The sequence below is a fragment of the Castor canadensis genome, chromosome 11 (genome assembly GCF_047511655.1).
Source record: "Castor canadensis chromosome 11, mCasCan1.hap1v2, whole genome shotgun sequence".
NCBI lineage: Eukaryota > Metazoa > Chordata > Mammalia > Rodentia > Castoridae > Castor > Castor canadensis.
The window spans coordinates 16,422,613-16,440,765 of record NC_133396.1 but is presented as its reverse complement, the minus strand read 5'-3'; the positions used below and the strand labels follow the sequence as shown (position 1 = coordinate 16,440,765).

Here is an 18,153-nt window from a genome sequence, read left to right as displayed (position 1 = left end):
CTCAGGGGACCCCAGCCACTCACTGACTTGCCATGTGATCTCTCCCTCACAGTGCCATCTGTGAGTGAATAGCATTAAATCCAGTCCCTGAGTTATAAGGACACTCAGGCCAGCTCTGTGGCTGCAGCCTCACCTACTGCTCCAGCCTCAGTTCCCATACCCTGCGTTCCCTTCCAGAAGCTCATGCCCCTCTAGGCCTCTTCCCTGCCTGGGCTGCCAAATGTCTAGCACTGATTCCTCTTTGGCTCTGTGGGAGCTCAGCTTTCTACCACTTCCTGGGGCACCCTGTCCAGCACTTGCTTCTTCTTTGAAATCCCATGCAGCTACTTCTTCCTTTGTGACTCTTTTGGTCCCAGGTGAGGTGTCCATTCACCTCCCCAGCCAAGGTGTACACACAGACAGGACCTGTGCCTTTGCACTCCCACAGGGCCTGGCATCAATACGTGAATACTGAATTAAAGGAGAGTATGGGCAAAGGGACGAATGAATAAACCATTTCTAAGAAGAAAAGCCCCAAAAGTCATAAAGGGGCAACAAGCACCTCAAAGACACTAAGGCTATCAAAGAAGAAACAGCATGAGGGAAACTTGTGCAGACATCAGTGGTGAGGTCATGCTTTGCCCCAAAAGACTTCCTAGCTCTAGTGCCAACGCATTTGGTGGTGGAGAGGTCATGCAGAGCTTCTCCCCAGAGTCCATCAGAAAACCGTCTGGTCTGAAGACATCTCTAAGAAGCGAGGGCTTGAAAACTACATCCTCCTGCTCACCACATCATCACGATTTAGCCCTCTTGGGGTGTGTTGACCAACATGGGTCTCACTTCAGCTCTAAAAGACTGAAGCTATTTGGCCATTTTCAGGATGAGGACCTCAGTGCCACAGCCTTGGCCAGGTTCCTCCATGACGCACTCCCAGAAACTCTGGACTCCATCCTCAGGGCCTTTGCTTGGTCAGTATTGAATAACTATGGAACTAGAAAGCTCCAGAGGGATGGAGACTGTGTCTGCCTTGTTCTGCCCTTGTAGTATTGACTGTTGCTTTAACAGAAACGGCAGAATGTGATAGCAGGTTTCCTGCCTGTGTCACGATGCCTCTTAGCAGACAGCTCTCCTCACAGTGTGAGTCAGGAGCCCAGGCCCCTTCCATCATGTGGTTCCCCCATTCCCTGTGACTGTTGTAGAGAGGGAGTGGAGATGGAGGGGTACATGTTGTGGGATTTTAGGCCCCAGGCCCAAACTCCTGGGTTTCATAGGTCAGGTCCAGCCACTCATCCCAATACACCAAATAAAGAGACAAGTGATGGTAGAAGTCAGAGAAAAGAGATTTAATTGGCGTGGCATGGTCACACCACTGGAAGAGGCAAGATAGCATTTCAACCCATTGTCCCCATACAGACATTTCCTTTAGGGTTAAATTGAGGAGGAAGAAGTGGGGACAGGGGGACAGGTGGACACAATTATTAAATATTCCCAGTCACAGATGTGTTCAGATGGCCATCGGTGGCCATGAGTGGTCATTGTCTCAGGATTAGCCAGGAGGGGCCTTGTAAGAGCCATTGCCGTCCAACATGTGGCCTGTCCTTCAGAGGCCCTGTTGTTTCTTTCCTTTGGGGAAATTTCTGTTATAAAGATGTTATCAATTAGTCCTGTCCTTCCTGGAACCCAAGGTGACTACAGGAGAAAGAGACCCAGAGTAAAGGAGACAGATGCAAAATGGAGGCAGGCACATCAAGGTTTTCTCCTCTTTCAGTTAACTCGTGGGCCCAAATAGGAAGTCAGTGCTTTTCAGCAAAAGCAGCTTTTGAGTACCTATTACACACTCACTGTGCCTGTAATGTCCTGGGAATGGCGAATGTCACTTCAGCTCCTATTCCATTGGACAATTAGGTCACGTACTCAATGGTTACATCTAACTATAGAGAAACAAGCTGCAGCCATGTGCCCAATAAAAAGAAGAATGAGTTTTAGTGAGCAGGTATGTGCGACATCTCCAAGACCCCAGCCTCTGAGCAGGTGTCATTAAAAATAAACTCTAAACTCAAGGAAGGAACCAAAGGCCCTAGTGGCTTAATAGGCCTTGCAGGGAGTCACTAAAAGGCCCAGCAGCTAGGGCTCCACCTGAAAGTGCAGCCCAGCCCATGCTGCCTCTCTGAGCCTAGAGATTCTCTGTAGGAATCTGTGGTGAGCTTTTCCAACAGTCTGCTTTGCTGCAGCTGGAGAGATGCCAGCCGGCTGGAGACCAGAGTGTGCCAATTGGGAAATCACAGTTATCAGGAGGGCTCTTTGGAGATGGGCGTGGAAGTGGAGGGATTACAAGAGGACCTCTGATGGGGAATTATGGGGAGCAGGAGGCAGGCAGGGGAGGGAGCCCAGGGTGAGGGCAGAGAGGAGCCTTGGGATTGTCAGCCTACATGCCTGGCCAGCATATCTGCTCTTACCTGTGTTATGGGTTAAACTATGCCACCTATCCCCAAAAGCCTCACGTTGAAATCCTCACTACCACTCCCTCTGCACCTCAGAATGTGACTGTATTTGGAGATAGGGTCTTTACAGAGGTTGTCGAGCTAAAATTAGGTCATTAGGGTATGACTAGTGACCTTACAAGAAGAGGAAATTTGGCACACACAAACACACACACACACACACACACACACACACACACAGAAGGAGGGCAGAGATGAAGATGACACTTCTGTAAGCCAAAGAGTATAAAACATCACCAACAAGCAAGCATCAGAAGCTAGGCAGAGGCACGAAACAGATTCTCCCTCACAGCCCTCAGAAGAAATCAGCCCTAGTGACACCTGCCCCCAGATCTGTGAGACAGTATATTTCTGTTGGTTAAGCTGCCTAGTCTGAGGTACTTTGTTATGGCAGCCCTATGTTCTGCAATAGTTTTGGCCAAGGACTTCTGCCCCAGCTCAGTCTCTCATCCGTGAATGGCTGAGGATGAGGACCAGGGTCTCCCGCACAATGGCATTGCTTGCCCTGGTCCTGTGCTGCCTTCCTGTGTGCTGCCTTCTAAACTGTCACCTCCCTTGCCTTCCGACCTCCTGTCTCGAGGCAGTCCACTTGGATCTCTATGACAAAACATCATAAACTGGGAGGCTTATCAAATTGCATAAATTTATTTCTCACAGTTCTGGAGGCTAGAAAGTTCAAGATCAAGGGACTGGTGGTTCAGCATGTCGTCAGGGCATTTCCTGATTTATAGGCGATCCCTTCTCACTGTGTCCTCACATGGTGGAGGGGGTCCGTGAGGTCTTTTATAAGGACTTTTATCCCACTCATGAGGGTTCTCGCCTCACAATTTAATCACTTCCTGTTATGGTTTGAATATGACATATCCCCCACAGGTTCATGTGCTAAAAAGCCTAGGTCCCCAGCTCGTGGTGCCATTTTGGGAGGTTTGGACCTTTAGGAGGTGGGGCCTAGCTGGGGGAAGTAGATCACTGGGGACAGGTCCTTGGGGATACCTTGTCCCCGGCCCCTCCTCTCTCTCTCTCCTTCCTATCTACCATGATTTGAGTGGCTCTACGCCACCCTCACCTGCACCATGATGGACTGAACCATCACCCAAAATAAATCTTTCCTCCTTAAGTAGCTTTCCTCAAGTATCTAGTTACAATGACACAAATGCCTAATACAACTTCCCAGAGAGTCCACTCTCCTACTGTCACCCACTGTGGGAGGTAGCATTTCAACATAGGAATTTGGGAGAGACACACAGACTGTAGCACCCCCTATGGAGATTATACAATGAAGTCTCATCTCCTAAGCCAAACATGCAAGACCCCTTCAGCCTTCTAGTACCTTCTGTCTCTACTTACCATAATCATTGTTACTGTCCAGCCACACCTGGCTGTCTGCAGTTCCAAAACCTTCACACCTTTGCCCTCACGACCCCTTTTTTGGCACCATCCACCATAGTACCATCTCTGCACAATGTCCTGACTGCTGTGGGCATGGGATTTCCTTCCTTCCCATTGAAACACCTCCTTCCAGTGTTTTGGTTCATCCAGCCCAAAACACCAGCCAATATCTTATTCTAAAGAGTGCTGGGGGCTCTCGCTTCCCCATCATGCACCAGCCAAACAGAACTGCACCTTTGAGAACACATTGCACCCATCTACATCCCATGCTTGTGAGGTATGAGGGCTTTTTGTTTTTTTTTAACTCAGAGGCCAGGTGGCCTGGCATGGAATCCCAGTTAGGGCACTCAGCAGCAAAGGGCATATAATAGGTGTAAGTAAATACTTGTTACTCCTGTCACTAGGAGGTGCTCTTTCACCACCACCTGCCCATCAGCCCTGCTACCCTCACTGGTCTCTCATCTCCTCCACAAAGTGCCAGGTTGTTGCTGGAATAATCTTGGCCACACCACTTCCCTCCTGGCCCAGGTAAACATTCAACCCTCCAGTCCTGCTAGGCTATTCCCTTTCTTCCCACAGGAGTGGAGTGGAGGCCAGGCTGGCAGGCAAGCAGTTTGAGGAAGACACTGGCATGAGGCTGGGGGCCCTGCGTGTTCTGAGTGCTCACGGCATGCCCTGCTCTGAGATAAGGACATGGGCCGTTTGGCCCTTGGGCCAGAGCTGTGAGCCATATACACTATTCCACAGTGCTCAGCCATGGAAGCTTTCTGATTTTGACCAGTTTGGAGATGGCCATTTCCAATTTTTCTAAAGTTTAAGCCAATAGCTATTTAGGGAAATATTTTTCAGCTCATAAGATGACTCAAAGAAATCTGGCCAGATGTTTCCCAGGTCTGGTTCTTGCCATTGCCTGCTTCTCTGGTCTGAGTAGTCTCCATCTATGTCTCTTGCAGGCCACTGGACCATGTCTGGGTTTTGTTTTCATTTTTATTTTTATTTTTTTTCTCTTTTTTTGTTCTCTTTGTTTTGAGACAGGGCCTTGCTATATAACCCAGGCTGGCCTTGAACTTGCACCTCTCCTGCCTCAGCCTGGTGAATGCTGGGATCACAGGCCTGTGCCACCATGCCTGGTTAAATGTTTTCTATTTTTAACTGACATGCAATTATTACAGGGCACAGTGCAATATTTTGACATTACAATGTGTAATGACTAAATTTGAGTAATTAGAACATCCATCACCTCAAACTTGCTATTTCTTGTGATGTGGGGGCTCTTTTCCATCCCGCTTTGAGTTGGCCAGGGAGGGCTGGGGATTCTCGGCTGCCCTGCAGGGGTGTCTTTCCCCTGGAAGTGGGCTTCACACTTTCACCTCTGCCTCAGCTCTGAGCTGAGCCTCAACTTCAGGACAACAGTCCACAACCTAAAACCCTCAGCTCCCTTCCTCACCTCTTGGTCTGTGTCACCACCTGAAATGACACAGATACCCATTTATTTGATCTTCCTGTGTCTCAGCTCACCTCATGACGAGCTCTGTGAGGGCGAGGGCTCCCTCCTCAGATCCAGCACCTAGAGCAGTGTGTTGAGAAATTGTTTCATGCTCAGTAAAAATACAGCTGAGGAAGGAGCAGAATGAATGAATGAGTGAGGAGCAAGAGTAGAAATACTGTTGAGGATGAATGGATGGATGGTGTGTGAATAAATAGAAAAAGGCCCCAGCACATCCTCTTCTACTCCTCCCTTCTGCTTAGATTTGCATTCATCCCCTCCTAGGGCCATCCTCTCTCTGCTCCAGCTGCCTTCTTTCCAAGGCGTCATTGGCAGGAAGCTGTTTTCCTGAAGCTAGCCAGCCCAGTGCCCCTGTCCCAGGGAGGAAGACAGTGGCCCACGCTGCCTGTAGAGCCCCCTTCCACATGGAGAGGTGGGGGGGAAGAGCACTGGGCAGGGAGTCAGGAAGCTGTGTTCCAGGGGTTGCCACTCTGCCATGCACACAGCAGGTGTGCCCTGAGTTTCACTCTCTTCTTCAGTGAAATGGGGGCCTAATGGCTCCAAGTTGGGCCTCTGCAGTGAGGTTTTGAAAACAGATCTTTGGAAATTCTACGCCTCCCTCCTCTGTCTTCAAAGGAGCCTTATTCTAACCAGGCCATGGGCTGATGGCGTCACTTTGAGCCTGAGCCCTAGGCTGATGTGTGGGTGCTGTATCTCCGGTGGCTATCCTAGGGACCAGGCAAGGGGGCAGTGAAAGCCCTGGCCAAGGGTGTCCTGTGTTGATCACCACTTGGCTTCCTTCTGAGACCTGCCCTCTCAGAAGCAATGTAGGGTAGACTTCAGAACAGCCCACCAAAGGGACAGAGAACATTTATCCACCAACTTCCATCCCATCCTCTACTCCCCAAAGGTTACATCTCAGATTCCAAGTGTGAGTGCCTGCAGAGCAGTTCCCCCAGGCCACCTACTAGTGCCATGAGCAAAAAACAAGAAATAAAAGGTGCAACTGAATTGAGGTATCCACAGTGACAGGTGCCTGGAGCCGGTGGCCATAGAGTGGTTGCAGTAAAAGGTAAGCTGAGTGATGTGAGGGAAAAAGGGTGTCGGTGGGTATTCATTACTGCTGCTAATGCTTGTGGAGTCAGGTGACATCATGCTCATGGAAACACTTTGCAGATGGTAAGGGATTACATGAATGATAGCAATCACCATTACTATCAAGTCACTGGCTGACATTCCTTTCTCCAGGATTCCTTTATCTAAAGTGGGCCTCTGAGATGCCTATTGTGGAGGCTGATGTCAGATACCAGCACCCTGGAGATGACTCCAAGGGTGACCAACTTACCCCAGTTTTAGTACTGAAAGTCTTATGTCCCTAGAACCACTTTAGTCACTGGGTTGGTCACCCAAGCTATACATAGCAGCAGAATCCCAGGCATGATCTTCAGAGGTCACTGAGGAGAAGGTGACACATCACTCACAAGAGGCTAGTACGACCCCCACACTGCTACCACCCCACAGTTCACACCTCACTCACCAGCTTCTGCAGCTGAGGATGTCTGTGGTCATTCGGGCCTGCCTCCACACGTTCACTTAGAATGTGTTCTTTTCACTTTCTTTTAATCAGCCTTATGGCTTCATTTGCAGACATTGTAGAACATTCAGGAAACATAGAAGAAGGTACAGGAAAAAAAATTCACTCATTATCCTATCACCCAGAAATAAAACACTGGACACATTTCAGAAAATCTCTTTCTAGATGTTTCCACAGGTATGTCTTTAGTGAAAGTGGCCCGTGATGGGTGGAGATGAATGGATACGAACACATACACACACACACACTCCTGCACCTCTCCACCACAGAAAGTCATGGAGTCTTAGAACAAGGACAGCTCCTGCTGACCCTGCTGGGTCTTACAGCTGAGTCCTCTCACAACAGTGGGTTCCTGACTCAAGAAGGAGGGGGCCACTGTGTCTCTGGGAACACAAGGCAGTGACCCCCCTGCAGGGCACTGTGGGCTGTCCAGGATCTCAAAATTAACAACCCAAAAATATCACTGAATAGATAACACAGCAACTGGCCTGTTCACTGACAGAGAACTCGTGCGAAGTGGATTAGAAATGCCTGTCTCTCTTTCTCACATCACCCATTAGTTTTCTTCCTATTAAATGCCATAAGCCAATGGTGACATAATTACATTTGACAGGGATAGATGTGATAGACACTGCATGCCACAAAAACAGGTTGAGGGAGGATAGGTGACTCTATGCAAACAACTCCCAAGAAACTGAGTCAGCAATAATGTCATATCCCATTAATAGAAGTATGGGGTCCAGAGAAGAGGAGGGGGCAGCCCAGCTGTGCTCTGGGCTGTTCACACCCTGAATGTTGGGTTTGGTGGCAGGTGTGCTCCAGGGCACCAAGAGTTTCCCAACAGACCCAGAGAAGGGAATGAGGGTGAAGAAGGCTCTGGAACCATCAGGAAAGAAATAAAAGAAATAGCTGAAGATGTTTGACTGACATGGGATAAAGTTAAAGATGGGGGGCAAGCTTCCTGCCTGTTGATAAGAAAGGCCCACCCTACTCCAGCGTGACCTCCTCAGGCCCCCTTTCCAAATAAGGCACTGCTATAGTTTGGATCTAGAATGTCCCCAAAGGCCTGTGTCTTAACAATTTGGTCCCCAGCCTATTGGCACTCTTGGGAGGTGGAGGAACTGTGAGGAGGTAGGGCCTGGTTGAAGGAAGTTAAGTCACTGGGGGCATTTCCTTGAAGGGCTATTGAGTCCTCAGCCCCTTCCTCTCATTAGTTTCCTGGCTGCTATAAGGCGAACAGGGCTCCCTGCCTCATGCGCCTGTCATAAAATACTGAGCCACCACAGGCCCACAGCAATAGGGCCAAAGGACAAAGACTGAAAGCTCTGAAACGGTGCCAAAATTAACCTTTCCTCCTTATAAATTGTCTCATGTATAGTGTTCCTGTGGCAGAAAGCAGACTAACAGATACTGGGGGTGAGAACTGTAGTGTATGTTTTGGGGAGACATTTCAACCCATAATGCAGAAGACTTCAGTGTGTCAGGAAGAAGGGAGAGACAAAAGGAAGGAAGGAAAGGAAAGGGGCAAGTGGGAGAGCCACTGCAGTGTGTGTACGTTCAGTGCATCTTTGAGCAGAATCCTTCGTGGGGGAGGATTTTATGGCATAGCTGCATTGATAAGCCATAACTATGGATAGATTTGTAGCCACTAAAAATAATGTGTTTTGAAAATGGGTGAATAAGGCTGAGGATGTGACTCAGTGCCTAACACACATAAGGCCCTGGTTTCATCCTCGGCCAGGGGGGTGGGGTGGGGGTGGAAGAGAGAGAGAGAGGAAGAAGAAGGAGGAAGAGAAAAGGAAGGAAGGAAGGAAATATATTTGTGTAATTGAACCATGTTATTCCTATTTACAATTTCTATCAAATATAAAATAATGGCCTAAATGTAGAATGGACATTAGCAAAATATATTGGAGGGATATTTTGAGCAAATATTTCTGTGTGCAGGCTAACAGTCCTCAAACCGAGTTTTGTTTTCAGGTTGAGTATGTAAGTATACGGTATCCTCGTTTCCGCCATGTGCTCTTACTTTTAGGATTTTTCAGCAACTTTTGGATTAATATCAACTTACTGTATTTTAATTAGAAAATAACAGTTTTCTAAAAACTGAAATTCTTAACTGGAAAGGTGGTTGTGATTATCACTAAATGAAGACAGCAGGTTGTAGATTAAAGTATAAAACATAATTCCAATTTAAAAATAGGGGACCACAACCATCCTAGAAACCATTTGGCAAGCCTCTCACTGAGCATGCTGCTGTCAGCTGACCCAAGAGTTTGCACTTCTAGGCATTAATCAAAGGGAAGTGAAAATACAGGTTCACCCCCAAACCTGCACACAAATGTTTGCAGCAGCATTGTTATCAACAGCTGGAAATAGCAGGTGTCCTTTGGTGGGTAACTGATTAGACAAGCAGTGGGACATCTCATCCCTGCCATGGAACCGACTTGACACATGAGACAGCTTGGATGACTCTTGGATGATTCTCAAGAGAATTATGCTGAGTGAAAACAGCCAATCCTTGAAGATTGCATGTCATATGATTCCATTTGTAGCACAGTCTCAAAAGGACAGAACTACCAAAATGGAGCCTGGCTCCAGTGGCTCACATCTGTAATCCTAGCTACTCAAGAGACAGAGATCAGGAGGATTACGGTTCAAAGCCAGCCCAGGCAAATAGTTCACGAGACCCTATATTGAAAAAACCCATACAAAAAAAGGACTGGTGCAGTGGCTCAGGGTGCAGGCCCTGAGTTCAAACCCCAGTACCACAAAAAAAACAAAACCAACTACCAAAATGGACAGCGTATTAGTGGTTGCCTGGGGTGGGGTAGGGGTGGCTACAAAAGGACAACCTGAGGGATCCTGGTGGTGATGAAATGAGCTGGACCATGATGGATCAATGTAACTATCATGGGTGGGACACTGTGCTCTAGTTCGTAAGATGGTGCTGTTGGGGGAACTGGGTGAAGGGTACTTGACACCTCCATATTATCTCTTACAACTGTATGTGAGTCTAAGGTGATCCCAAAATAAGGTTTAAATTTTTTAAAAAACACATAGGGATTGGGGGTATAGCTCAGAGTGCAGGCTTCGCATGATGAAGGCCTTGGGTTCAGCCCCCAGAGGTCCCCCAAAATGGGGGAGAACTCCAAGTCTGTGGGGCAGGGGGCACACACAGAAAGGGAGTTGTGGGAAGATACACGCAAGCCTAACAAGCCTGAAGGAGAGTAAATCTGAAAAGAGGGATTATTTGCTTCTTGAAAAAGAAGAGGTTGAAAACCCTCATTATTTGACTTGTTCCAACAAGCAGGTGTGATTTGGTGATTTTATGTAGACCTGTGAATTAGGAAAGTGTGTGTGTGTGTTTGTGTGTGGCAGAGAGCTCTGCCTATCCCATCCATCTTTGTGGAAAATGCTTGCAGATCCAATGTCTGCACAAACATTAAATCTGCAAAGAGTGATGGGAGGTGCAGCAGGCCCATTCTAGTCTCTGTGAGTGCACCCCTTCCCTGGGTAGCCTGAGACCAGCCTGACTGACTCTCTTTCCCCTCTGCACACAAAGTCCTTTGGGTGCCCAGGGACTCACTCAGCCACTCACAAAAGAGCAAGGACATGCAGTTAGGATGGGTGACTGTGGGTCCAGCAGCAGCGACCCTCTCCATAGCCATCCCCATGGACCAAGAATCCTCCTGGCCGTTAGCTAGTGTAATTCTGCTAACACTGCCTCTAGGAGAGGAGGGCTGGGGTTACCTCCATCTTATAGACTGAGGAGTTACCTATGCACTTGGCTAGATCCAGCCCAGAGAACACTGTCGAAGCCTGCTTCACTCAGGCATCACCTTTGAAACCCTCGGTCTGTCTCCACCACCCCTGACAAGGGAGTCATTCCTGAGCTGCCTGCCCTTTGGAGGCAGCAGCTGGAGGAGCCTGGTGGAGAAAAAGCTCAGGGAGGGCAGCTGGTGAGCAGCTCGCTGGTGGCCAGTGGGGGAGAGCAGCATGCTCCCAGCTCAGCAGGGACCCCTCAGTTGGATGCAACGAGAGACAGATGTGCATCTGGCACACATCCTGGATCCAAGACCATGCTCCACCCACTGTGAGGTCAGGCTGGGCTGCTGCAGGCCAGCAGGACACTTGGCAGCAGCTGGGGAAGAAAGATTGGTCCCAGTTGGAAACAGCCCAGCACAGGCCACACAGAGGGTCAGGAAGCGCTCTCGGGCTGCAGGAGTGGGAGGCCAACTGCACGTGAGGAGTTGGTAGGCACAGGCAAGGCATGACAGTGACGTCCTGTGTGCCCCCTCTCCACTGGTGTCCAGTTCTGTAGTAGGCATTCTCAGGCTGTGAGGCAGCAAGGGACTGGAGAGCTACACAAAAGATTCTAGAAGGGAATGCTGGCCCATCTTCTTGCCCTTACTAAGTCCAGGGGGTCCTGTCTTCCACCCTGGGGAGGCCATTTTTCAGAATGGGGAGGAGAAAGCCAGGTAGGAGATGATCTCAGCCCTTCTGGAAGTTCCTCTTCCCTGTTCTCTATCTTCAGCTAGGGGATTGGAAATCTGAACCAGCCGGGTCCACATTCAGCATGTCAGCATGTATCCTGGGATACATGCTGTATCCAGTGTATTGTGTGTTCAAAAGAAAGGAATGGACAGACAGACTCCGGCCCCACCCTTGCCTCTTCTGGTCTTCCTCCTTTTCCTGGAAGTTCCCCTCCACCTATTTCTCGAGTTCTTTGTTATTTTTCAAGCTGCAACTTTAAAGTCCCCTTTGGTATAGAGATCCAACATGCTTCTTGGCACCTGTTGTCCCAGCAGAGAGAGTAATGAGTCCTCTCATCTCAAGGGTGTCCAGACATGGACCATAAATGAAATGATCCCCTTGGGGGTCACCCTTCCACTGTGCAGTTGTTCTCTGTGTGGCGTCCCCACCCCTGCTGGATGGAGCCAGCACTGGAGCCACCCTTTCTTCTCTGTGTCCCCAGGGCTTGCACAGAGCTTCCCACACATGCAGTCACCCTGTTTGGAATGAATGGTCACTTGAACCCACAGAGCACTTACAGTGTGCTTTTCCTCTTTCCCTCCAGGGATCTATAAAGGGCACTGCTTCCGGATCAATCACTTCCCTGAGGACAATGATTATGACCATGACAGCTCAGAGTATCTCCTTCGTGAGTGTCAAGAGCTTCTGCCTTCCTTTGTGTATGGAAGGGAGCTGGGAGGTGGGGGGAGGGGTGGACACTCTTTTCCATTCAGAAATCTGAGTTTGGAGAATGGAGTTTTGTGCAGCACTGCTCTGACAGGCTGGGTGTCCTGGTGGAGTTGCTTGGCAGACAGGCCCCTGCCCTTGGGAGACGGAGGCCTGGGTGGGGGTGGGGGTGTGCAACTCCCCAGGGATGCCAGGTGTGGCCAGCTTCAGGGCTGCTGATTGGCTGGGTCCTTCTCTGAGGGTGCGACACTCCAAGCACCTTTCCCTGCCAGAGCTAGACCTGCCCAGCCTTCCCCTGCACACACCTCTGGAGTTCTTGAAAACTCAGAGTTAGTCCCACACGAGAACAGCTTCTTGGTGTGCTGGGCAGCCTGAGGGAGGTGAGGGAGGTAGCAGGACAGCCTCTGGTATGTGTCCCTTATGTTTCAACTGGTAAAGCCACCACCTCTGCCCATGGGCTGTTCTTGGAGCCCCTGCCCTCACCTAGGGCCCAAGGCTGAGCAGGACCTCCAAACTGGGGCCCAGACATCACATCATCTGCTGAGCCCCAAAGGACAAACCTAGCTCTACCCTCTCAGTCCAGGTCTCGTCCCTGGGCCTATGAATACCTTCCTGGAAGGAGAAAGGATGCTGGAAATGCAAAAACCAGCACGATTCGATGTCATTTTCCCCTTGCCTGTTCAGCCAAAGAGCTGCTCACGGTAGCACACCTGGGGTTCAGGCCCAGCTTGCTTTATGGAGAATCGATACCAGTGCCCTCAGAGAGAACACAATTCACTCTGCACCTGCTTACAGACCATTTTTTTCTAACAGAAAGGATTTGGATTCTGAGTCATCTGGTGAAATAGAACAGCGTGTGGTTCCCATGGAGCTGAGGCTGTGTCAGGCTACTGCAGCCAGGTCCAGAACCTGAACTAATTTGGCCAGAGCTCTGCCCCATTTCCCTCTTCTCTCATCTTCTTCTCCTCCTGCTTCCAGTTTGGCTTCCTGGGGACCCCTACTGGACCAAGCAAATGAGATTCCTCTAAGGACTACCACGGAGAATAGTGGAGGTTACACACTACACTTGAGGAATGTCACTTGCATAGATTACAGTAGGAATGACATCCTTTGGGTTTTGCAGTGCTGGGCCAGTGGAGGGGAGCTGAATGGACAGGGCTGCCTGGCAGGATCTGTGGTCCATAGGAGAGAACACTCCCTCTTCATCCTGCAGCCTGGCCAGAGGAATAACTATCAAAGACTCTGCTCCAAGCCGGAGCCTGGGAACCTGATGGTTTGGTCTACAGAGTCAGCATCCTGGGGCCCAGGGCAGGATAAAGAAGGAAGGACAGAGTGAGGATCTGGAGGGGCAAACAGAAAATGTGCTGCTGGAATCCTCAGACTCCACCAGCAGTGTCCCTGGGAGGGCGGGAGGACCCAGAGTGCCGCAGAGTGACTTTCCTAAATAAAGTGGCGGTGTCAGAATGACAGCAATTAGAGCTCATTTGGGAAGGATGTGTTCTCAAGTGTGCACTGTGGGGAGATCTGCCAGGTTCATTAACAAGCCTAGCGATGCCCAGTGAAGACAAGGGCTGACAGCCTTCAGGCCTGTGGTCTCCAGCCGATGATGGGCTTGGGGGATGGGAGGTAGAGCAGACTTCCCAACAGGGAGGTGGATCCCACTCAGTGGCTGCAAAAAGGGACATTTGGCCTGAGAGCCCATCATCCTTTTCTTCCAGAACGTAGGTGAGCTTGGGGCCAGAGAGCAGGTAACCTTCCTGAAACGGGTCAACACCACAGTCAGCATGGTTGTCTGGGCTGTTTCCCAGGCCACTCTGGTTTCCAGTGGTCAGCATTCTGGTCTCTGTCCAGACTACTGAGCTCCAAAATCAGGAGAGAGGTCTCTGGGGGTGGATGTTTGTAGGAGGCGAGGGTTCACATAAATTCTCTCACTTAACAAAAAGTTAGAGTTAGGCCTACTGTGTGCCCAGGCCCTGTAGTAGGCACGTGGGGTACAGCAGCAAGCTGTCCTGTGCTGACATGCTGAAGGAGAATGGGAATTCAGAGAAGGCCACGGAAGGCCTGGGGGGCAGCCTGTGGCGATGGCAGCTCAGTGTCAGGTCCAGAGTACCAACCTGATAGGTCCAAGGCTGTGTTGCTTACACCTTGCCTTGAGCAACTCAGTAAGGAACTGAACCCTAAGTCTCGTACTTTGAAGGCTCCGTTCTGAGTTTCCTTATTGTCTGTTAGGGTGCACATGAACAGCCCAGGGTCTGAGGGAGTTGTCACCCCACACTGCTGCCACGCCCCCCACTCCCCACCTGGGTTCCATCCATTTTGCCCTGGGTCTGGTGCCCTCTTCTAAAGTTTGGCATTTCTGGTTAGGTAGATCATGAGTGCTATGCCAAGCCACAGAGTACTGGTGGCAGGGCTGCTGCAAGTCCACATTGTGCCCAGTGGTGAGTTCCAGGGAAGGGTCCACCCTCCAGGCAGACACACGTGGCTACCAGGGCTTGATTTGGGGAGCACAGCATGATTGTACCCCAGCCTCACTCATCTCTCAGCCACGTGTTCTGCGAGGCACTGGACCTGCACCACCATCCACGGCTACCTTGACTTCCAACCTGAGTCATGTAGCAAGGACCAGGTGTTTGTGTGACCTACCTGGGCAGGATACATAGATAGATGACTCTGAACCAGGTGAGGGCCCCAAGTGACCCTAGAGGCACTGGGCTCCCTTCTCTCTAGCCACCTGCCCTGTCTGTAGAATTCGGGAGAGATTTTTGACCCCAGCTTTGGCCAGCACAGCTCAGGGGCACATTTCAGAAGTGCACAGGAAACGTCCTCAAGACAGCAAAGAGGAATGGAGGGGAGGGGGAGCCAGAGAGAAGAGCTTCATTTAGTGTCACCAGACAATCCCTCTTCTGTGGACCCAGCAGCACACACTGGTGGGCCGACAAAAAGAGACAAGCACTGCCTTCAGACCCTGAAAGGCCTCAAGCCAGTCAGCTGGCTCAGGAGGACATCTGCCAGCACTTCCTGCCTTGCTGTCCCCTGCTGGGGCCACGGAGGGCCACACAACCAGATTTCCACTGGCTTGAAGACCCTAGGGCACATGAAGAAGGCTGAGCTCTGGACTCCCCCCCTTGTCATTCTTCCCTTCTCTGGCTTCCCTCCTATTCTGGATTTTAAGGAAGGGGACCCAAGCCCCTATTATGTGCCTTATGTCTTCTTATAATAATCCCATCATAATGAGGTGGATATGATTCCTGGGGCCATAACAAATGATCCCAGATGATGTGGCCTAAAACAATAAAAATTTACTCTCTCTGTGTGGCGACCAGAAGTCTGAAACTAAGGTGCTGGTCAGATTCTGCCCCTCCACATACAGGCTCAGCGCGGGGGTGGGGACTCTTTCCTTGCCTATTCCAGCTTCAGGGATCTTGGCACTCTTTGGGCATGTCACTCCATTCTCTGCCTCTTTTTTTTTTTTTTTTGGCACTGGATTTGAACTCAAGGCCTCACACTTGCTAGGCAAGCACTCTTACCTCTTAAGCTACTCTGCTGGCCCTTTTTCATGATGGGTTTTTTGAGATAGGGTCTCACTATTTGCCTGGGGCTGGCTTTGAACCGCAATCCTCCTGATCTCTGCCTCCTGGATAGCTAGGATTATAGGCGTGAGCTACCAGCGCCCAGCTGTCTGCCTTTATCTTTACACAGCCTTCTCCCCACGTCTCCTCTCTTAGCAGGACACTTGTCATTGACCATAGGCACCACCTAATTCACCCAGGACGCTCTCATCTTGAGAGCCTTAGTCATCTCTGTAAAGACATTTTATCCAAATAACATGTTCCTGGGTGTTCGGATGCGGATATATCCAAGGGTGGGGTATAATTCAACCCCTACAGGTTGGTATTACTATTTCCAGGTTATGAAAGAGCAGGCTTAGGTGGTCACTGAAGTTCCCTGCACCAGGTCCCCCTACTGCTCAATGGCAGAACAAGGGCACAAGTGTAGTTGTGCTGGACAGCGTGGTCCACAGGCATCTGAGTGCCCTGCTGCCTCTGCAGGGAGAGCTTCCACAGCTTTGTCCCCAGGTGTGAGGATAACGATGCTGAAGATAACGAAGGGCAGTTAGGAATTTCATGCTGTGGCCATTCCTGAGCTAAGCATCTTACGTGGGCAAAACCAACCACAGGACATTGGAACAGCAATGTTTCAATTGAGACTTTAGTCAATTGCAATTCAAAAATATGAAGTGGAAAATTCTGGAAATAAACAATTCATAAGTTTTAAATAATTTTGTTACTATATATTGTTATACTTGTTTCATTTTATTGTTAGTTTATAAATCTCTCACTACACCTAATTTATAAATTAAACTTGGGCTGGGCATGGTGGCTTATGTCTGTAATACCAACTATTTGGGAGGTAGAGATGAGCAGGATTGCAGTTCAAGGCCAGATCAGGCAAAAATTTAGTGAGACCCTCATCTCAATCAGTAAGCTGTGTGTGGTGGTGCACACTTGTGATCACAGCTGCTAAGGAGGCTGTAGGTAGGAGGATTGGGGTCAGAGCCTGGACCCAGGCAAAATCAAGAGGCCCTCTCTGAAAAACAATGAAAGCAAAAAAAGGGCTGGGGGTGGAGGACTCAAGTGGTAGAGCACCTACCTAGCAAGCATGAGGCCCTGAGTTCGAACCCAGTACCACCCGCAAACGTTAAACTTTATCAGAGGTATACACATATCGAAAAGCAGAGTGTGTGCATAGGGCCACACTAACTGGCTTCCGGCACTCTGTAACTCTTCGAATTGAGATAAGGGGAGATGGCTATGTTATGAGGCATACTTTGCAGGTGAGGAAACAGTTTTGGAGGGGTGAAATGAAGTCATTCAACGCCACACAGTTAGCATGTCACAAAGCAGGGTGACACCCAGTCCTGCCTAAGGTGCCAGAGCCCATGTGTACAGCCACTGATCAAGACTGCATCTTGCAAGGCTGTTCTGCAGGCTCCATGGAGACCGTTGGTAAGAGAGCTCAAGGGGCTGAGAGGTGCTAGGTGAATCCAGTGCAGTCCTGGCTTTCAATGGCAGTTATTGTGGCCTCCCCAGGGCCCCCTAGGGACTCTGCTCCCGTCCAGCTGAGAAAGTGTGACTCACACCTGGGGAGAGGCTGGGCGAGAGGGGGCAGATGTGACTCCAGAAGAGTAAACAATGAGCCTGGGACCATCACTCGCCTCCAGCCCAGCTGCAGGGCTCCTGGGACCCGTCCATGGCCAAGGTTGAGAGGGTCGCTGCTCTCACTGCCGTCTCCTCTGTCCCCTCCCGGCCCAGGCATCGTGCGCGCCTCCAGCGTCTTTCCCATCCTCAGCGCCATCCTGCTCCTTGTTGGAGGACTGTGCCTAGGCGCCGGGAGGATCTACAGCCGCAGAAACAACATCGTCCTCAGCGCTGGCATCCTCTTCGTGGCCGCAGGTGAGTCGCCGGCTCGCATGGCCCCTCTGACACTGGTGCCGGACAGGAGCTGGGGATGTGGTGAAGAGGTGGCCATATGGTCTCCACTGCACCCTGGCAGGAGGCAGACTGTAAAATAGGTGTGCACCATCAACTTTTAAAGGCCAGGTGAGGGGGCGGGTGGAGGGCAGCGGTGGGAAGCATCTGCTTAACGACATTTCCTTTTGGGGGGTGACAAAAATGGTTTGGAACTGGACAGAGGTGACGGTTTCATGAAATGCCACTTGGTTGTGCATTTCAAAAAAGGTTCATTTTACATCATGTGGATTTCGCTTCGTCTCAAAAAGAAGTCAGATGTACAAAGTACCACCAAGGTGGGTGCTGGGTGCTTTACAAGCCTGTAAGGGGGGTAGGGTGACTGAGTCAGGAGTCAGGGAAGTACCCCAGGGGACACATGGGAGGCCATGATCTGAGGGAGTTGGCTAGATAGCGATCGTGTGAGAACCCGGAACAGAGGAAGCAGTGTATAACAAGCATTAAGAACAGCTTTATTGTATTAAAGTATGCAGG

The 18,153-nt window shown here is 50.1% G+C and overlaps 1 protein-coding gene across 1 annotated transcript in view; it reads left to right on the top strand.

Annotated features, from left to right (window-relative positions):
- Cacng4 (calcium voltage-gated channel auxiliary subunit gamma 4) overlaps window positions 1-18,153 on the top strand; it is a 57,701-nt gene that overhangs the window by 36,178 nt on the left and 3,370 nt on the right. Inside the window, exons 2-3 of the mRNA XM_074045488.1 lie at window positions 12,030-12,113; window positions 17,464-17,604. Of these exons, the coding sequence (XP_073901589.1) occupies window positions 12,030-12,113; window positions 17,464-17,604 (225 nt within the window). The remainder of the gene's footprint in view (window positions 1-12,029; window positions 12,114-17,463; window positions 17,605-18,153) is intronic.